General features: G+C 39.2%; 1 protein-coding gene across 1 annotated transcript in view; it reads left to right on the forward strand.

Annotated features, from left to right (window-relative positions):
• The first annotated feature begins 240 nt into the window (after positions 1-240).
• LOC145988334 (uncharacterized) overlaps positions 241-23,079 on the forward strand; it is a 60,162-nt gene continuing 37,323 nt past the window's right edge. Inside the window, exon 1 of the mRNA XM_083123201.1 lies at positions 241-344. Coding sequence (XP_082979327.1) covers positions 326-344 — 19 coding nt within the window. The 5' untranslated portion in view covers positions 241-325. The remainder of the gene's footprint in view (positions 345-23,079) is intronic.

Genomic DNA, 23,079 nt, shown 5'->3' on the forward strand with positions numbered 1-23,079 from the left:
GCCAGTGATGGTATCATAGTGGGGTATGAGGGCGGGCGCCCCAGTTCAGAGCCAAACGAGTGCACGAAAAAGCCAGATCTGGCCCCAAAAGAGCTAAGTTGCCAACACTTCGAGTTCCCTTCGAGTTCGAAGGGAAAAGCCGGGCTGAGACTGTACCGCATGCCCTTAACCAAAAGTGGCAGGGCACATCCAAATTCAAACGTCACGTTCTAGCATTACCCAATCACAAAGTAGAATTCTGCAGCCGCCTGCAACGCCACACAGCGATTGCGTAGGCAAATAATTGGTGCTATCCGAATCAGAAGCGTGTTTGCTCTCGAACATCATGGAACTCGCAATACAAGGTATGTATGGTAGTATTGGGGCAATGCTGTTTTTCTTCTTTTCGTTGGCCGAAACCATGGTTTTACACGAATTATAACTCTTGTCTGTTAGAAGACAAAAAATCATTGGTGGAAACGTGTTTTACGGAAAATTATGTAATTTGCTTTCACGTTTTGTCAGTAAGGCACACGCCACATCGTATTTTACGATGTATAGAAAGAAGCAGTGATTGATATGCTTGATGTGTGCGAGTGAAGTTACTTATTTTAGAGCATAACAGTTGGAGCCCAATTCTAATACTTAATATAATTAAAATAAATTCACTGAAATGTGTTTTTATACTGTATAAACTCGTAGCAAATATACCAATGGTGTTATTTAACTTGCAACCTTGTTCCGAGTTTCATGCTCTTCACACCTGGAAGGTTGAGAGAACTGACGTTTTCGCTCTCCGGCGATTAAATGTTTTGTTTAGGGCGTGTGTTAAAAATAGGAACTATTATATGTTAGGCTGAAGTGTTGGAACAGTCTATTATACCTTTAATTGCTTAGAAGAGAAAGAGCAAATTATTTCCGTGTCTGATTGCTAGTTCACTGGAGTTGTAGTGCCAAAATTCACAAAGTAGATTTACACATGGATCAAATCTCGAATGTTCACAGACTATGAATTTTATGAACCTGGAATGAATTACGTTCAGGTCTTTAAATTAAGGGTTTTGTTAGGATTCCAGATTACTGACGTATATTATAGTTTCAACCGTACCGAATAGTAGAAACTTACTTTTACTGTTTCTATTTTCGTGAAATTTTGGCCTGAACTGATTGCAGTAGTGGCGATTGGGTGCCAAACTGGGGACGGAAGGACAGTTTCTCTCTTGTTAGACAAGGTTTAGCATTTACAGGCCTAGAGCGATGTGGCAAAAAGTGGGAGTGGGGCAACATGGCGTACACACCCCTAATCGCTGCCACTTACAGATTGTAAAACCTAAGTTTCTGAATGCGTCGTTCGATTTAAACTTTGTGTCGAAAGTCACTCAGAGGCGTACGCAGGATTTCATCAATGGAAGGGGCGGTATTTCTCAAACTTTCTCCAAATTCGCATTACCATTGTTTTATTATACTTTAATTAAATAATACTCATAATTGATTAATAATACTTATAATTAATTAATTAGTTGATTTACTACTAATAATACTACTACTAAAACCACTACTACTAATTAGTAGAGATCTACATTAATATAGTATTTATGAAAGCAATAGACCGAAATTAGTTTCTAGTCATTCGATTTTTATCCAATCGTGGGAGCATTTTTTTGTTTCTTTGTTACGAAATACTTGTCTGGTAAACGAGGTAAGACATTTTAAGGATGAAGAAAATCCATAAAAGTAAAAAAATATATTAAAATAAATTGAAATAATCAAAGTATGGAACTCGTCCAAAGAAATGCGGTGGTCTGGTCGGTAGAGCGTCTGGCATTCACGCAGGAGATCCAGATTCGATTCCCGAAATTGGTTGGAATTTTTCCGGCTTCGCCTCATAAATGTCCCCGATAATTCACATCTGGATTGTCTCGCCGATCTTACCAACAAAACATTTTACAATAGTTAAACTTATTGTCGTTTGAATAATTTGTCTAGTCAACAAGGTGAGACATTTTAGAGACATTCAAACGTGCTGCGGTAAAGAACACAATGGGAAGGCGGACTGGTGACTGTATTCTTGTCCGCCTAGCCTTTGTCTATAACCTACATTAGCCTCTTACAACGAACCAAGAACTTTATTTAGTTAATTCTCATTGTTCACACAAAAAAAATACATGTTCGTTGAATACTGGCGTACGTAGAGGGGTGGCCGATGCTGTTACAGACCCAACCGAAATTTTGAGAAAATCAGAATTTTCAAATAAAAATCCATTAAGAACTTTAAAAAATGAAAATGTGTAAATGCGAAATCTCTTTTCAAGTGAGTCCCGATAACCATTTTTGTCTTTGAATACAATTTTAATAGATTGAAAAGCTCCAAAAAGTGTTTGGAATGCTGTGCTTTTCCCCATGCTGCATAGAAATAATAATTCAAATTAGTAGTAGTAGTAATAGTAGAAATAGTAATAGTATTGTCCCAGATCTTTGTCTGGGCATGCTTTGGGCAATTCTTCCTAGTTGTACTTCGAGCACTGACGAAGTGTGAAAGCAGAAACACTATTTGAGAAGTTGTTTGATCTGGTGACTATGTCATGCAAGTTTGTGCGGAGACTAGGCTAATATATATTTGAGAGCAGACAGAGGGTTTATTTTGTTTAACTCTGCTAGTCAGAGGCGTGTCCAATGGGATTGGTGGGGGTCATAACCCTCCTGACCCAGTATCTCCCCGAAAAATGTAAAAGGCAGAAAAATTGCAAAATGAGAGCTGACTATGTAGGTACACAAGCCTGCATACCAGGCCCGTAGCTAGAACTGACCTCCAGGGGGGGGGGGGGCTCACGGGTTATCAGGGGGTTTTGTAAACCAAATCCATTTACAAAAGTTTAATAGTATTAAATGAAGGTAAATTGTGTGTCGAGGGTCATTAAATTAATTTAAAATATAAAATGTAGAAATCATACAAATACTACAGTTTATTTTTCTACATCTTCTAAAACATGTCTTGAAGTGCTAATAACTGCTACTGACACTATCTCTTAATACACACTCCATACTATTTTTGATGATACAGATATTTGTTAAAATGTACAATATTCACTTCAATCACACTGCGTACATTTCACCCCCGGCCAAAGCAATAAAACTTGGGATCTGTTGACATTTGACTCAGATGCGGAAGGAATGTGGATAATGACATCAAAGTCACAGATTTCTGTGAAACGAGAGGCTGCAACAGGGGCAGGGAAGGTACAGATAAAGAAGGCTCCCTATGAAAGAACTTTCTAAAGTCTAGAGAATCTTCTAAACACTTGCTGCTGCTTAGACTTCTGCTCATAAACAAGATGAACGAACGAAGTTATGAACACAATAATATATTCTGTCTACATTTTCACTCTTCGCCTCAAACAAATTAATACAAAATAGTTGTACCTAGTGTCAAGGGGGCTGGCGGCAATGCCAGGAGGGGCTGGCGACCCTGCCTGGCTACGAACCTTCTGCATACTCAATATTGTGCCGCACAAAAAAAAAAGGGTGTTTGATCTCGGTTTTAAGTGTCTAGGCTCTAGGGTTATCCGTCGGTAAACAAACTAATAGATTCTTACCAGGTTTTACAAGTGTGACTATCTTCGCAGCACTTGCCATTGCGCTTAAGTCATAAATATTGTAGCTCAGTGGTGCCAAACTTTGTTTCACGGCGCCCTTGCAGTTTCAAAATTTTTCCGCGGCGCCTAAGTCAGAATATAGGCCTATCTAACACTTGAAACGCTAAGTCAGTGTGCTTAGGATATACTCATTTCAAATTAAGAAACATTTTGTGTGTAAAAAGTACTAAATAAACACACATTTGGAACAATCGTATCATAAGTGTCATTTCAGTGAAAATATTGGAACATTTCGTGGCGTCCCTGGGTGCTGTAGCTGTTGTCGCTGATTATTAAAACATTGTTATGGATTGGAAATTAATATGTGCAGATGTTAATCCAGTTATAAGCAGCAAGATATCTTGGATGGGACAACATTCCATGCATTGTTAAGGGAATCAAGTGAAAATATTCAGTAGGCATATCAAGGAAACTAATTGTACTGAATCAACATTAAACATTATTTGCTGGAAAATCCTATCAAGAGAATCGCCCCATTCGTACTCCATTGTGCCTAATCAAACTTTTGATTCCTTGCACGTTCCCAAAAATTCAATAAAATATTAAAATAACCAAAATTTATGCGCATAAATTGAGCTTTAAAAACGCTAAAACTTAGAGACCAAACTCACATTTTCCTCTGTTTCTATTCATTAGTTTGGTTTCTGTTGTAGGAGGAAGCTACTGTAATGTAAATAATATAAATAAAACATTAATGTTATTTTTATGTAAAAGTAATATCGTCTTTGTCTTCTCGGCACTCTGTCACATGGAAAAACCTGAAATTACAGGACTAGGCCTGTTGTGTAAAAATACCATCCTTGTAATGTTCTCGCCAGAAAAGTTCGTTAGTTTTAGTTTAAACATTGCGAGACTGGTATTAGTTCATAAGGATGTTTAATTTGCAAAAAATATGAAGACATGAATACCAAGTAGGGATTTGAATCATTATAAAAGTCTAAAGATGGTGCATAAGTCTTTTTTTAAAAAAAAAAAAAATTACCCTATTTAATCAAGGTAGGGTTTGTTCGGATTCGTTGGAACAGAGTATATATTACTCGCATACTCCCCGTGTATGCTATTATTCTGGAAAACCTGAAGTTTACTGAGCCACAACTATCACATACTAATGAAGTAAAATATGTAAATATGCAGTGAGTACTCTTTGTAGAAGCAAACTATGGAGTATGCATGGACTTTACAGCTACAGCACTTAATTGTTAGACTAGTTATTTATTAGTGTGGTGTTGGCGGAATATGTAATTAAATATATTTTGTTGGAACAAATTGTAAGAAATTATATTCTTCCTTAATGACATTATTATTTCGAGAGTTGTTGGGCACTTTCCGCACTCATTGCAATGCTGAAATAAAATGCAAAATATTCCATTTAAATATTTGAGCTCAGTATGTTAAGATTGCTTTCTTCTGCCCCTGTATGCAATTTCTTTGAAATATTCTGTAATAAATTCTGTGAAAGTCCGCTGATCGAGAGAGTAATATGAAGTTTTACAGGATTTTTTTAAATCTATAAATGTAGTATAATAGTGTAGAGTTTAAGGTCTTCTAAATATAAACGAAGTGGAATTTAAATTAATGAGACAGGGTCTGTATAGGTTTCTGTTATTTAGTAGCTGATACGAGGTGTCTCAAACTACTAGAACAGAGGGAGGAGTAAGTATTGAGACATTAGTTACAATACTTACTGGAACAGTAATTACTAATTATGTGTGATGTTTACGAAATGAATGCGTAATGACTATTGACAACTGGGGGGGGGGGGGTTAATGGAGGTCAGGACCTCTACTTTGACCAGTTTTCCTATAGTAAAAAAAATCTTAACTAGTGGCGGCGAGTTTGTGCCTAGGGAGGGGCAACTCTGGCACTCGTCCGAGGCCCAGTGCTAAATAATTTTGTGCACAGTTTGTAGAACATTTGTGCTTCCAATTAAGTAACTGATCTAATTTTTCCTGACTTTCTGCATTGTTCTCTTGCATGCTTAAAAATATCCAAAAGTACTGAAATCATATTCTAAACAAGGTAATACACAAAAATCTTATTCAAATATTACAATCAAAAATAGTTATCAAGGGTAGCCCGGTCGCCATGGAGCCTGAATATTTTTTGAAATATTTAAGAGTTCGCTTATAGAAATTTCCTTTTTTTTTAATGACTACAGTGTGATTTTTTCTGGATCACTCGTATCATTAAATCAGAATAATGAAAATACCATTATAATGTTTTGTACTGTTGTTAACCGAATTTTAAAATATGTTGCGATGTTGGAGTCGACCATATATTCGAATGTATTGCATAGTTATTCAAGCTGTTATCAGTTGAGTGATCTGTAGGAATGCCACCAAAGAATTAATTACTTTTAATCCAATCTTGTATTTATTAATAAATTTAATTTATCTATTTCAAAATAGCTTAGACCATATTTGAATAATTTGCCCCCAAAAAAGCCGGCTTTTGAGAAAAATGGGGCAAAGGACAGTTTACTTTCTCTTGGGAAACGAGGCTTAACAATGAGAGGCCATTGTGTTGGGGCGCCACTGATTATAAAACTGAATAATAAAACAGAAGTCGCAATTACCTCAACATTGCTGTAGTAGCCTTTATAAAATAACCCGACTGCCGGCCTCACTTAGACCTGCCGAGGTGGGAGATCATCCAACAAGTTACGGGTTGAAGTGTGGTCTGCACGACGAACCCCAGTCGTTGTAAATTTCCGTGACCAGGGTGTGTTTGCTACTCATTCGTAGCTCCCAAATTTCCTCACGATAGTGGTTGGCCTGGCCACCTGTCCCATACACAGGTCGAAATCTCGGGAGAAAAGAGGGCCTCCCCGATGGCGGAGTGGTAGCGTCTACGCCTTGTAATAAAGGGGTCCCGGGTTCAATATCCGGTGGAGGCACAAGTGGTTCCTATCCCACTTTAAACTGTAGGTCCAGTCCCGATTAGCCTTACTGTGCATAAAGTGGACTTAAAACACAAACTCAAACCAAACCAAACTCGGGAAAATGTTGTTACTCTTCCCCCGGGAGACTCCAACCTGCGCGCGTTCCGTAGCCGGATCCCAAAGCTTGTGCCATAGACCTTACGGCCACGATGTGGGACGTGCTAGCCACTATAATATATATATTCATGTGTAGACCACAGTATTGGAAAGAAAACGTGTCTACGCCTGCATCCGTATCAGATTGTTAACGATATTCTTGGTAACAGCACGGGTCTTTGTATTCAGCCCATACCAGTGGCGGATCCAGAGGGAGCACAGGGTCAATTGCCCCCCTCCCCCAAATACTCGAGCAAATTATAATCATAATATGTAATTTACAAACTTAATAAAAAAATCTTATTAATTATGTGTACACTTTTGAAAAGTGGTGCACCCCGTATATCGTTAAAAATTGCTGAGTGCCGAACATAATTTGAAGTTGGTGCCCCCTGTGCATCGTTGAAAGTTGGTGCCTCTGATCAGTTTGAAAGTATTAGCAAAATTCCTGTCCATTACTATTTCTTTGTCAATCCAACTACAGAGCAAGCAAATGGATTTAACGCAATCATCAAATTTGGTTCAGCTTGTTTACTCACCTCTATTGGATATAAGAGAGAACAGTGCTCAAGAGTTTGATAAAGTTTTTCAGGAAAGTAAAGCACTTGCTGAAGAGCTGAATGTTGATGTAAGAATCCCAAGAATTGCACAGAATCAAATACATAGTCAAATGTTCCCTCAAAGAATGTCATCGAATATTTCAGATGTGTTGTGTTCATCCCTTTTCTGGATTATATAATATCTGAATTTGATTATAGATTTCGAAGAAACCAGATTGATGTCTTAAGCACTCTACAGAAAGTAATTCCAAAATTCATTGTTGAAGATGACCCAGCTAAAGATATAATTGAGGCAGCTAAATTTTATGATGTGCAGTCTATTTTAGCATTAGAAAGGGAACTCAAGTTATGGACAATTCTGGTTATTGGAAAAATCTACCCCAGAGAATCCAGCAGAGGCGTACAAATTTTCTTCCTTGTATCCCAACATTAGAAGTTTGCTTCACCTGTTGTGTGTGATTCCAGTCACAACGGCTACAGCTGAGCGTTCATTCTCCAATCTGCGAAAAATCGAGACCTACCTTAGATCTACAATGGGTAATGAACGATTGAATGGTTTGGTTCTCCTGTACATCCATAAAGACAAATACCAAGTGAAACCAGAGGAGGTTATTGACATATTTGCAAGGAAACATTCACGAAAACAACAGCTACAGTATTTGTAGGGTGAGTTAAATGTCTTTAGTAAGTTTCAATTATTTGAAGATTGAAAAGTTAAACTGGTGTCCAAATTACTAGCAGCTATATCATGTATCATGCATGTTACTGAAAAGGACTCGGGTGCTACATTAAACTAATTATAAAGCAAAAAAGAATAAAGAAATGAAGTAAAACACTGTGTTTAATATGTAAATACTTCTGTAACTTGTGCGTTTGTGTTCGCGAGGAATACGCTATTTTTAATATATTGTTTTTTTTACACTAATTTTTAAATATTTGTTCTTAATAACTTGGCTGCATGTACAGATGACTGGAATTGGTACTTAAAGAAATATTAAAGTATAAGAGACTTGTTTCACAATGGTAAACTTTAATTTAAAGTAGTACTGTAATCTTCATTAGTATTTGTGTACACTTTTGGAAATTGGTGCCCCCCAAAACTGAATCCTGGATCCGCCCCTTGCCCATACTTGTATCTTTTGAAGTTTTCAGTCGCGCACACACACAACACTCGTGTGTTGTTAATTTCAGATCTCATAAAGTAATCTGCAACATGAATTGTTAGGACTTAGAATTAGAAATAAACACGTACTTAAAATTTCTAGGACTGAAAATGGTTCTAGTATTGTGGGACTATTATTGTTTTTGAAAACACTGACTGAGTTACAGCTTTGGATCATATTTGTACATATTCGTGATTTTTATCTACAGTTCAGTTGTCAACAAAAGGTATGAAAGATATTTAATTTCATTTTCACACACGACCTTAGTTTCGCAAGGGTTATGAGAATTCAGTCAGATCTCTAAATAACAACTAGCCTCTGTGCATAAAGAGGGCTAAACAAATACTAATCCTTGCAGTGAAGAGATTCTCTTGGAATGTCAGCCAGGTCAGTTCCTGATACTTCGACAGCTAATGCCACTCATTTTCAGGGATTGTGACGTTTGGAAGTAGGGGAGGCGGGGGCTAGTTGCAACACTTTTAAAATTTTCAACTTCAAAAAATTGTATAATTTTTGCTTTTCAACATACGTCCACGAAACTTTCTAGTTGAAAGGCGGGATACATTCCACTTGCACAGAAAATTTGAGAACCTCGACACTCATGTACTTTTCTTGGAAATTTAAAATTTCCAAACACTTTTGTTGCAACTTGCCCCGTATGCAGGGCAAGTTGCAACAGTCGATGGGGCATATTGCAACACATGGAAACATAAATGAAAGTAAGTACGTAAATCTTAATTTATTTAACAAATGATACAAAAAACGATATGAATATTGTTAGAAACTGTTCAACATATGCTGACATTGTAACAATATTTTAAACTTCAAGTAGGCCTAGACCTAAATTTAGCATATTTTTGGTTTACAAATGTAGATAAAGGAGTATCTAAACAAAAAAGAAAACGCTTTCTTCAATCTGAGAAACAATGATGACAGACATAAAACTCATATTTCGCACATTTCTTGAAATGTGCCCACCCGTCACACTCTATACACTGTACCCACTCCCTTCCATCATCTTCATATGCCTGTTGCAACTTACCCCTCACCCACTTTACTTAACAAAAGGACGAAAATGTCTTCAACATGAATCTCATTGTAATTATGGGTGTTATTCTTTTACAGGTGAAAGTACATGTGTATCATTAATAGCAACATAGTCAACGACAGTTACTTGTCCTAGTCGCCAGTCACTTCAAAATAAATTCTTCAGATTTTACTCGCCTGGTCTGAAAACAGCAATTCTTCTTTCCTGTAACTGTTATCAGCTCGCGTGCACCAACAATATAGAACATTTCTTCCTCCACAAAATGCGCGAAGGGAAAGTTCGTTCTCGTAACTCTTCACGTTGAGGAGATATTAAGTGTTGCAACTTACCCCTGTTCCAACTAGCCCCCGCCTCCCCTATATACGGCACGGATGGACGATATCGCGAGAGAATCTCTCTATTCGCTGCCAAGAAGGCTTGAAGAATTATTTCACCAATCCTTGTTGCTTCCGCTGCGAAAAATTGCTTCCAGCAAGGGCTTCCGCAGGACTATTTCTCGGGAGGAGAGGGGGGAGGGTGATTAAGTTTCTTGCCCTTGTCATAAACTTATCAACAACAGGCAACTTACTGAAAAGCATCTGCTTCTTGGCGTACCTCGTTACTCAGGAAAAACACAAGGGCTCGAAATGGACGGGGTTGGCCGTTCAGGTGCAACAGGACATCTTTATCCCCGGACGTTCTTAACCCTTCGGTAAAAATATCATAGGACAGAACTCCCCCCCCCGGTAAAAATATTCTAGGACAGAAATACCCTCCAATAAAACTATAATTTTTATGATCTCCCGTCCCGAATGAGGGTAAAAACGTCCTAGGACAAGTTTACCCCCTACCCAAAACATCGTTATTACGTGGTTTTGTGGTGAAAGGTGGTACAAATATCATAGAACAAGTTGTTTCACAATATTGAAAAGAAAGGAGAAAAACAACGGGTTTTTGATAAATTTTGAAAACCTGAAAATTAAATTGTTTAAAACCTTTTCGCCTGCACCGTACTAAAATTTCATAACGATCGGACAACCAGTTTTTAATTTACAAAATTTCAAAGAGAGCATTCTTTTGTTCTGACAACGATAAAAACTATTTGGCATACTGGGGGAAATAATGGCTAGCATAGATTAATGAAGAATTGAATAAGCTAAATTTTGATGTAACTAGTTTTTGTGTCAGTCTACTGGATAATTTTTAATTCGAGTCCGAACTCTTAGTATCTATAATTTTTAATCCGAGAGTAGATACAGAACTTGCACAGCCAGCGGTGCTATGAACCAACATTGTAAATACAGAGCATTCCCTGACATTCGCTACGAGACTCTGCGGCAAGCGGCCCGGCATCAGTGATTGTCTTTCTCGGTGAACGGGTCCGCGACAGTCGCACGCTAGTCTGTTTTTTTTTTTTCGCTCTCTCTGCCTTCGCTCTTTCCCTTTCTGTTGACGTTGCAGACTGACGCCAGTATAATCCTCCCTCGGAAGTTGTGTCGTGTCGTGTCGTGTCGTGTCGTGTCAGTGTGTTGAAGATTGTGGCTTAATATGGCACCACAAAAGTTTACATTACAACAAAGGATTTATCTTGTCGAGTGTTACTTCGGAAAGAGGAATTGTGGAGAAGTGCGACGACGTTTTGCAACGAAATTTCCAGTGGAAAGAAAAATGGGGGAAATCCGCACACCATCCGTGAGTTAAGAGTATTGTACGAGAAATCTGGAGAATTACAGTAGACTAACTTGTACGTGTAAATGCCCAATTCCTTCGGAGATGCCAGGAATTAGTGTTGCCCACGAGACGAGACATGTCTCGTCTCGTGTCCCGTCTCGAAAACTAGACGAGACACGAGACGGGACAAGCTTTTCAAAATTCGAGACTGGACGAGACAGGTGGTCAGTCTCGTCTCGTTTTCGAGACGAGACACGGGCGGGACGAGACGGCTCGTGAAAAGTCTCGTCTCGTAAGTCTCGAAAAAAAAAATACAAACAAAATAATAAATCAGTTGCGAATATTTATTTGCTTGGAATAAAGTATTTTCTTTCGAAACCCAAATTAGCGTCTATTACATTTAAGAAAGGCTATCTTAATTAGTTTTTATACTATTCCGAAATCCAGCATTAATTCCATTTTTCAATGTATTCAAGCTTAGTAATTTTATGTTGTAATAGTACTCCAGAAAGAAGTACTTTGCTATAATACCGATTCAGATATCTATCTGTAAAAATATTGTGAGAACTTTTCTCTATTATTTCTTTGAATGGAAAACTTATGAAAAATATTGTAAACCTTACAAAAATTACGAAAATTGCGGGCTTTGTTTGCTTTTCCATAGTAAGGAAATGTATTATTTGTTTATCCTTAAAACAGATTAAATATATTTAACGCCTTTAAAGTAAAAACTACTGCTATAACGCGAAAACTACATTTAAGTGAGACATAGAATAGTTAGTCACAACACGATTATTCGTACACAGGGAATAAGGAATATTCCACATAAAATCTTGCCATCTAATGAACGGACCCAAAGCAATTTTTGTAGTCTTCTCATGGAAGGAAGTGATTTTTGACAGGAAACCTCACTTGCTGTTTGTAATATATCCCCATCCAAACCCCCTCGCGGTAAGAAAGCCTTCTCTCTAGGTATCTTCATCGCATAACTTTTTATTAAGCACACACACACACACACACACATTATGTATGTTTAAACATGAAATTTCCCACCGGAGGGAAAATTCCCTCCCTTCAAAATATTCGGTGAAACGGGAATTCCCCTTTCGCCGAAATTTTTACTTGAATGGGAAATATGATACAATGTACCTCTGGGTAATTTGGCGAAACGGGATTCGGCGAAATGGGATTAGGCGAAACTGGAAGACACGGAAACTAAAAATTGAGCAAGAGAACACCTGAATTCTGTAAGGAAATGTAATCAATTTGTGGCATAACTACCCTGGGTGATCGTTAACCTCTCCTGCTTGTCGTGGCACTTCGGCACGAAAGATTTGCATTTATTACTGTTGGTTCGTTCGCAAGCGACCCTTCTCGCTTTTCGCCTGTCGCGTGTTTATCGCATAGGTCAAACCAAAGTAAGAAGTGACCAGACCAAAGCAACCTACGTATATCACTTGGAAACTAAGCGCAGTAATAAATAAAGGATGTCCCAATAAAAGCGACGGATTTAATATGGTGAATAGAACAGTTTTTTAAAGAAGAATGACAAATATTTTTTCATCATTATAACTGGTAAATGCTCAGATTTAAGGATGCAAAGTTTGATTTACGCAACATGTTCTAACAATACCCTTATCAGTCATCGCTGCAGCTTAGTTTACATGGAGGGTTACACAAAGGAACATCAAGTGTTGATAGTGAAAACTCATTACAAGAATGGCGAGTGTTATGCAGAGACTGTAGAACCTTTGTGCAATCCTTGGACGTGAACGTGCACCTAGTGAGAGTACAGTTCGCAAGTTGATCAAGAAATTTGAGGAAACAGGTTCCACATCAGACAATAAAACACCGCGCTCTCAATCTAGCCGGTCTGTTGAGAACATCGTTATTGTGCGTGACAGTGTTATTGCTAGTCCCAAAAATATTTCATTCTTAAATCTGAACATTTACCCGTTGTAATGATGTAAAAATATTTGCCGTAAAGATACAGTATTTTCTTAAGCATATTAAATCCGTCGCTCTTATTGGGACACCCTTTACAACCTTCCGAACCGAAGTAGCACGACGAGCTGCACGTGTTGCTGGTAAAAGGTATTTTCAATCACTGCCCATATCACCATCTCATTTCTAATTAATTTCTTGCATCGGTTAAGCAGGCAAGTAGCCAGAATTGATCTCCGGGGGGGGGGAGGGGGCTCACGTGTTATCAGGGGGAGCTTGATAAATCAAGTCCATTTTTAAAAAGTTAACAGTGTTAAATTAAGGTAAATTATGTGTGGGGGGAGGGGGTCATTAAGTTACATAAACTTTAGAAATATCACACAAATAATACATTTTCTATATCTTTTAAAATATCACTTGAAGTGCTATTTGGCTGCTACTGAAATTATTCCTTACTACACACTCCATACTACGTTTGATGATACAGATATTTATATCATCCAAGAAAAGATGGACAATATTCAATCATGTGCCTAGCTTACATTTCACCCCCACAAACAATAAAAGTCCACTTTGTTCCCAAAACTTGGGAGCTGTTAACCTTTTACGCAGATTCGGAGGGAATTTGCATAATGACATAAGTCACAGATTTCTGTATAAACGGGAGGCCGCAACACTGGCAACGAAGGTACAGATAAAGAAGCTCCCTGTGAAGGAACTTTCTGAAGTCTAGAGAAGAGAATCTCCTAAATACTTGCCGCTACTTACACTTCTTATAAATAAGGTGAGCAAATGTATTAGCTGCTGTTCATTCTCTGTGAATTTATCCTTCGCCAAAGTTGTGAGCAAAATAATATGTGCTGTCTACATTTTCACTCTTCACTGAAAACAAATTACACAAAATAGTTTTACCTAATGTCAAGGGGGCTGACCTCAGTGCCAGGGGACTGAAGGTAGTTCCAGGGGGGGGGGGCTCAGCCCCCCTGACCCCTGCCTGGCTACGGGCCTGCGGTTAAGCATTCTCTTATTTCTCCATATTTCTGGATGTTCCAACATTTCTTAGATTCTTTCTGTAATATTCCCCCTCGCAAAAACCTAATTCGCCACACGATGTCCGTAAAAAATTTTCCCAGACTACAGCCTCGTGTTGCAGTTATCTTTACTTGCAAAATCCTGAAATTTCCTCAACAACTGCTACCCCAAGGACTTTCTTCCTTCCATTCATCCTTGCGCCAAACGATGTGGAGGTAGCCACTGCCATTGTTTAGTGTAGGTCCTCTTCCAGCCTTATTGGGGACAATCGTCATAAAATTCTCGCCAGCAAAAACAGTTCATTCATTGCGACCCCTCTTCTCAAAATCAACAGCTCCATCCTCAGTACTGGTTGCAAACACTGAAGATGCGCACCAAAAAACTGGTAATAGGCCAATATAGTTACACTGCGTTGACGTAAATAATCTTGCCTGAAGACAAAGGAGTAAAAAGCGACATGCAAGAGGCAAGAAGCGATGCCTGCCACTTGGAAATGAACCTTTAGTAATAAATACTGCATAACCTTCAGAACGGAAGCGACGTGACGAGCGGGACGTGTCGCTTGACGCTTTCGTGTCGCTCGGACTTGGCAGTTTTCTAATGTAGTTCATAATGTCGCCTCGGTCCGTTGGTAGCGCATGCGTGGGGAAAACCTGCTTATACACTAAAGGAGCTTGTGTAGCTTGTCGATTGTCACTTCGGTGCGAAACCCCATGTCGCTTGGGGATTCCACCAATTGAACGCAGGCTTTCGCGGCATCTCATTCCGCTACGTTGTGCAATGCTGCTGTTGGTGGGCTAGTTTACAAGCAGCATGTGTCGTGTGTCGCTTCGGTTTGAACTCTTCCTTACAACCTTGAAACCTTGCAACCGAAGCGACGGAACAAACTGTTCGGGGTTGATTGTCGCTTGCGTGTTGTACGGATTAGACAGTTTTCTGAATACCGTGAGTCATGTTGCCTCGAACTGGGAATGCTTGCTAATAAACTGAAGTTGCCTGTGTCACGTGTGAACTACCATGTCGCTTGTCACTTCGTTCTGAATGCTCCCTCAAGGGAGCTTGCAGACCGAAGCGACACGCGACAGGCGAGAAGCGACAAGCAACCGCTTGGAAAATAACCCTCACTAAATGTGACCTCCCGACAGGGACGTCGTTAGAGGAGGGGGGTTCTCGGGTTCAAAGTAAATAACACAAATTTTCCAATTAATGGACAAGATTTCAGTAATCACTGATCTACTTTCAGTGGACTTTTATTTAATATCAGAATTATTTTTCTTAGAGGAAGGGAAATTAATCAGGAAATATTTTCTCATTAAATATATATTGAAATTTGCAAACCAACAGTATTAATTTTAATTAAAATTTAGTACAGAAACTGACAATTTATATGCTGATATTAATGTAAGATTTACTCGTAGTTAAAAGAAATGATTACGTCAAATTCTTAGCAATAGCAAAATATGATCGTGAATATATGAGGGAATTTTTTTTTACCTGGTCAGGAGTCAAATTAAAAACTCCCCCCCCCCCCACCATTTTAATTCGAACACTGGATGTACTTTGATTTTCTTTTCCTGATTCTACATTACTTTACTGACACTTCTGGCTAATGTCAAAGATATGCAACGGTGATACAAGAAATTAATGAATGGACAGTAACAAAAGACACGCCTGCCTGTCCAGGTGAGGACATCGCGTAGTGGTAATGTCGTCACCATATAATTAAGCGGTCCTTGGTTCGATATCTAGTGGACGCACATAGTGGTTCGGATCCAACTTGAAAGTGTACGTCCAGTCCCGATTGGCCTATCTGTGCATGAAGAGGACTTGAAACAAAAACTCACGGACTCTAACTTAGAACATTATGGAACAAAATCGTAATTCGGGAGCTAACGTGCTCAGCCACTGAGGCGGATAAAATTCAATAGTTTTTCATTTTGGCTATTTTACCTTTTTTCCTACCTCGTAGGTTAATTTTTAGGACAAGCCGATGTGGATGAATGAATGATGGACGGATGGAAAGGTAATGGGAGCATAGGACAAACAGAATGAGTCACCAATTGCTGGTGGAGGTTCGAACATGTGATCTCTGATTTCCTAGCCCTTTACGCTTACCACTCCGCCACGAACACTGGAATAAATTAAATAAGTAATTCCATTGTTTAGAATGGATGTCGGGGAGAGTGGAAGCCTAGCTAATAACAATGCACACTAATGCATTGTTGGCATTGCTAGCAGATGTTAACGGGTCTGCCGATACCTCACAGAACGGGAAAATAATTTTTATCTATATTTGCATTGTTTTATGTTTTTTTAATATAGCACTGACGAACGAAGGAACAAAGCTAATCTCCATGGTCTAGAGCAGGGGTTGCCATACTTGTTCGTTACACGGCGCCTATCTAAAACTTGCTTTGATTGATTGAATTGATGTTATAAGTTTACTTATGCACAGTAAGGCTAATCGGGACTGGACCTACAGTTTAAAGTGGGATCCGAACCACTATGTGCCTCCACCGGGTAACGAACCCGTGACCCCTTGATTACAATGTGGTGACTAACACTACGCCACCGGGGAGGCCCTATCTAACACTTGTAACGCTCTATTAGTGTGCTTAGGTTGCTTGCCTTACGTTAAAAAATACAAATTTCAAATTCAGATACATTTTTTATGTAAAAAGTACTAAATAAGAACATGTATTTGGAACAATCATATCAATGACTGAATTGGAACATCTCGCGGCAGGCCCGTAAGCCTACCAGGGCGCCCCAGGTCTAGAGATTGCAATTTCTGTAAAACTGAGTCCTAGGTATGAGTCCTGAAGGAGATATTATTTTCCTTCGTTATTACAATAACTGATCCCATTGTCGTCGTAATCAAAAATAGTTTAAAGTTCATTTTATGCTCAAATAGATTAATTGGAACTGGATTTAAATTTTAAATTGGACTCCGGCCCACTGTACAATGTCTCTCCATCGGGACTTGAACCTGGCACTCTTTGGTTACAAGGCAACGTGGTAAACCACACCGTGGTAAACGTGTCGTTATAATAAATATGCAATATAAAGCAAAAACGTGAATTTATTCTTGAAGGTTAAAAAAAAAGAAAACCAGAACATTTGAGTCGCCAATAATATTCTGCATAATATATATCATAATTGTGATGGCAATTTGTGAGTTTTTCATCATTAATTGCCATTCATAATCGTCAACATTGTGATTAACTAAAAGTAACAGAAAAGCGGTACAAAATTTTAAAAAATATACGCAGAAAAAAATAAATAGGTGTGATACTGAAAAGAAAGGTAATAACAAGTTGATATTTACTGCCTATTTTTTGTGCTTTTTGAAGTTGTCAAATTTTGTTATTTTTGGCGCCAATTTACCTGTCTATTTAGCATGCTTTGTGGCTATTATAAACCCGCTCCCTACTGATAACACGAACTGAGACAGAAATAAACAAAGTTTGAATATACATACTTCAGTGCCTTCATGACACTTTTAGAAACCACCAACGTCGTTTTGCCAGAATGCAGGGTCCAATATTAGAGGTGCACAATTTTCAAAATTGCCGCAAAAAAAGTGGCACTCCTATTTTTCTTATTACATCTCGAGGCACTGGTGTACACATGGGGGCTAAAACTCTCCCAAAACTTTGAGAAAAGCAAAATTTTGAAATGAAAACTGTAGAGAACTCGGGGGAAAAGAATTGGTAAGTGCAACCCCCACACCCCCTTAAATGACCCTAGATACCATTTGTCTTTGAACAACTTTCAAAACGAAGCTTAAAGGTGGTAATTGGGTCACTCCATGCCAAATCATCCCGAACTTTGTGTAAATGTCACCCACCATCCCTGATTTTGATGAAATTCGGTATTCTTATAGAATTTTTAATGATTACAAAAATGACATTTTTTTTTAGATTCGTCAAGGGGTTCAGAAGTTACGCGCTTCTTAAAAACTCCGTGTTCGCCACTTACGGCTCCACTTTGAATAGCAGGCATTAGGTTATAAATGACAGTATCTTTCCTCAGGTTTACCGTAGAAACTTCAAGTTTCCTTTCTTTTGTTCGAAATAGTGTAAGCTTTCATTTAAATAAGGTTTCAGATGATTGTATTAATAACCATGTATTTTTATGTATAGTTTCATGTATTTTTTTAGAAGAATAAATGACTAACTTGAAGAGCGAATTTCGTGCAATGCCCCCCTTCAATTTCCTCCAATTTTATATGTAGGTAGCTCAGTGTGTACTAATGCTTGATGGAAAAATTGGGAAGGGCGGTTCAGAGACAGCGTGATGTCATTTGCATCAAAAGACATTAAAAGTTAATCTTATTAAAAATGCTTATGTATTTAGCACAAAGCCTGAAGTACAATATGTACGAAATATTTTATATTGTCCCTCCCCCTTTCAATCCGAAAAAAAAAATCCTGCGTATGTTAGTGTCGGGAGGAGAGTTACAAATCACTGGCGCAATTTAAAGTGCTGCTTACGCTGCAATACTGCTAGAATTTAATAATGTCAATGTTAAAGGCGTCATCATTATTACTATTATTAATAATGATTTTATAAGGTCCCATTATTATCATCATTACGTCCCTGCCTAAATTCGCAGTCAGAAATACGATTGATTGAGTTATTGTTTTAAGTCCACTTTATGCCGAGTAAAGCTAATCGGAACTGGACCTACAGTTTAAAGTGGGATCCGAACCATTAGTGCCTTGACTCCACCGGGTATCGCACCCTGGATCCCTTAAATACAAGGCAACGACGCTACCACTGCGCCATCGGGGAAGCCCAGAAATACGAATAAAATGCGATCTTCTTTCTTCAGGAAAGCAACATCTTGGCAAGCCCAAAGACCAGCACAAAGCTTGAATGGAGACAATACAACAAGCTTGTTCAAAAAATTTTGGCGAAGGTTGCGGACAACCAAGGCAGCACTGCGTCCCAAATATTCCCTGCTGAACTGCCTGTCATAAAATGTTCCTTCGAGAGGACAGTCCTTCCTCACTGTATGACCCCTTTTTGTCGAACCTGACAAATTGCAGGGAGCGGTCTTTCGAGGGAAAGATGGAAAGGATAAAGGGAAGGAAATGGCAATCAAATGGTATAGAAGACTTATCCCTGGGTTGAGTTTGAGTTCAGTTTCTGTAAGGCAATAGGTACTCAAATACGGTAAAATTTTCCCTTCCCCAGTAAACCTTTGTTTCAGATTCATTTTGTTCATTCTGCTAGATTTGCTTCTATCCAGGGTGCCAAGCACCAGAACGGTCCAATGATCTCGCTGCCCTCGAGCACAAGTGAGGAGGTAGGAGGGTTTGGGGGAGGGAGGAGGGGCAGATGGAAGAGGGCGAAGAAAATGTAGCAGTTTACTTACATGATGACTCGTGAAAGTAAATTTGTTACTGCCTGTTTGAAAGAATGAAAGATATGAAATTAGTAATATTTTTCTTGTTCGCTTCGCTCTCAATATAAGCGTTTCTAATAAGTAACAAGTTATAATTGTTACCCCAAAAAACTGTGTGGGCGTGTGTATGTAATATGATTTGTTAATGATGTACTGGATACCAAATAATGTAAAAAGTAAAGTAAAGTGCTCCCCTGTGCTTTTCACCACGCCATGTAGGCGTACAGAGAGTGTGGAGTTTGGCCTCCACACTTTCTTGATCACGGCCGAAGGTGGGGTGATGTGATCAGCACCACACCCCTGACCGTCTTTACCCGCCGGAGTTTCCTCCATGTATCCACTTTATACGAAGATGGGTAGGCGCCGGAGCCGCTCGAACAGATTGAAGATATCCCGGTTCACCCCCACCGGGGATCGAACCCGGGCCTTTCGCGTGACAGTCAGACGCCCTAATGACTGAGCTCTAGGACACCAAATAATGACTAAAACTATATGCGGGAGTGTTTTGAAAATCCTAAATAGTTAAAATCTGAAAATGTGTTGTGTTTATTGACTCATAGAAATTATTCTTTTTTAATTAATAATGATAATTATGAAAATATTTCGTTGTGGAATTGTATTGCATTTGTAGCTGTGTTGAAACATAACTGTAATGGTTTTGTCTTTCCGGAAACTTAATTCAAATATCTTGACAAACATGCAATCCACAGGAGGATTCTCCATACTGTATAGGAAAAATCCTGCACAGAATAATTTATCAGATGTCACGAAATTAGCTTAGCACTTCCATAGTGGATATAGTTTCGATAAAAAAAGAAGAGGTTGTCATTGAGACAGGCAGAAAGTAAAATACATTAAGAAAAACTGTCAAGTAATAGTTTAATAGTAATTACATAAATTGATTTGCTTCCTGAAAATTGTTGAACTCTTTTATTTGACCTCCAGTATTCACCGTATATATTATATAGGCTACATTTCGTAGTAGTTTTATATACCAATGCACTATATATGTAGCAATATTATAATGTAATATAATGTACAAATAATACATATAATATATATGTGCTGGGGGGCGACTTGCCCCCACTCATCTTCAAGGGGGGGAAAAGATAGTCTTTTTACTCCCCCCCCCCCCCCCGGTCGCGTGCTAGAATGAGACTGTTTTTTCCAACCTAGGCTATGTTTCGTTTTGAGAAAATAGAAAAATGTTTTTGCACATGTTAAGTTACCACGGACTCAAGTTTTAGCTACCAGCAAGAAATATGTGACAAAAATTTACGTGCAGATAAGAATCAGTCACGTCTCCGCAAATCAAGCATATGGTGGAATTATCCCCCTAGGAATTCGCAGCTTCGTTTCCAGTTTTCCTTTGTACGCGTATCTACCAGGTTTTGTATGTACAGGTAGTCAGGTACGGTCGGTGTGAAACAATTAACCCAGCATAACCCGATGGGAAGGGATGGGGGTTAGAGAACAACTTAATTTTAAATCTATTCTTTTCCATCTACAACTACTTTGCATGGATGCAAGGACTCCGAACAGGGAGGGGGTAGATGAAGCTTGAGCCTTTTATAATTTTAGTCCTTAGTTTCTTTTACCTTATATATACATGCCTAAAATTACACTAAGGGAATTTTCGATGGTTCCTGACGCTATTTACGCCCCTGTTTTGTACCCACCAATACAATAAAACAGTGAGATGAGGTTTCTTTACCGACTGAACATTTATCAAAGCTTTTGCCCCCCTAATCCGCTCTAGCTCTCCCCTCCATGTTCAAGTAAGATGAGCAGGAAACGTGCTTTTGAGCAGGCCGTTGGAGGTTCCATAGCAATAGTTTATTAAGGAATTCTCCCGAGAAATCAATAGGTCTTGCAACACTGACGTGGTCGTGCTGAAAAGCTCCTCCCCCCTGTCCTTTCCCCCACCCGCCAGCGCGATGAGGTTCTGCGCAGGTTTCTTTCCTTGTGGTTCCTCTATAGCTTAAAGGTTCAAGGTCGAAAAAATCGAGACGAATGCGAGAGGACGCGGAGGTCAAGCCGGTAGGGCGTCTGACTGTCACGCGGAGATTCTGGTTCAATTCCCGGGGTGGGTGATCTAAGGTTGGAATTTTTCCGGCCTTTTCCCAGCATAAAGCGGCTCCGGGGCTCACCCAGCCTCAAATGAATAGGTAGGTTCCTGGGAGCAACGTTGGGGAGTAAAGGCAGCTGGAGCGTAGTGCTGATGAAATCACCTCCCAAATGTCAGAGATCGAGAATGTGTGGGCCTTATCCCCGACATTTCGTAGATGTCTTCATGGCACGGTGCTATATGCACGGGTAAAAAAAAAACTCACACGTGAACATAAGAATAAACTGTTACCTCTCTCAGAGTCCTAAAACTAATCAGCCCTGAACATGACGTTTAAAACAAACAATAAACTTTTAATAAATCTAAATGGCCAAGAAACAAACGTTCCTTCCTTGGTTGTTCCGCCTCTACCCACAAATACTTTCGTTATTGCCTGATGTGAAGAAACCACAGAGGGGCGGCAAGATTGTATTTTTGCTCCCCTTCCCACCACATCCCACACCCCAGTCACTCCCTAAAAATGAGAGTACATCTATTTCAATTTATCTTGGTTTTGAAGCTGGATTTGTGAACGTTCACTCAAGTTTCCGCTAACAGCAAGAAGCACGTGACATCGCAGTCAGGGGCGCGTCAAGTATCTGAGCGCTCAGCGAGCAACGTGATCGCTCAGCTACTTGACTGCCAAATAGTCGTTGCTCCGCAAGCGCTGCTCACTTGATCGCTGCTCACTTGATCGCTGAGCGAACTTGAACCTTGCTCGCCACAGGTTTGAGCCACAGAATATAGTTTTTGTGTTTAGATCTCGTGAGGCAAAGGGAAGAAGAGGAAAACTGTATGAGGATGGCGGGGTGGCGAGTCGCGGCCAATGAGGAGGAAATATTTATGATGAACGGCTTGCGATATAGCGTAATTAGAGAGGAAGTTCAAGTAACAGAAGGTGATGTAATATTCCAGTTTTTGTAATTGTATTAAAATGAAAGTGTTGTTTATTCCAAATAATAAATATACCGTTGTTTTGGAAAGTTGTGCAAGGGTGTGAAAATAAAAATTTCGACAGTTTTGTTCACATAAACTATTCTATTTCCATAATTAACAGCTTACAAACACCGAAATCTTGTCCACTCGACGCAGCCACATTGACCACAGAATATTCAAAGGCACTGATAGTTTGATCAATGAGCAAACTGCGTCAAGTAAATGATCTGTCTGCTCAACGAGCGAAAATCTTGCTCAGCGAGCGTCTTTCAGATACTTGACGGGCCCCAGGTCTATGCAAAGCAAGTATCCCCGAAGGAATTCGCTGCTTCTGTTTCCAGTTTTGTTTAGAAGCTCGCATATAACAATGCATCGGGGTAGAGGGACAGACGACAGCTAAACTTGAAATCTTCCAGTGCACTTTCAGAACACAAGCTTTCTCCTTGCTGTCAAAAAAGTTATCGACCATAGAAAAGGCGCACCTTGCAAGTTCTTGGAGTTCTAAGCTCATCTCCCCATCTCTTTCCAAATTTAGGCTTGGTCAGATTGTTCACAGT

Source organism: Lepisma saccharinum, chromosome 5 (genome assembly GCF_977018435.1).
Source record: "Lepisma saccharinum chromosome 5, izLepSacc3.1, whole genome shotgun sequence".
Lineage (NCBI taxonomy): Eukaryota > Metazoa > Arthropoda > Insecta > Zygentoma > Lepismatidae > Lepisma > Lepisma saccharinum.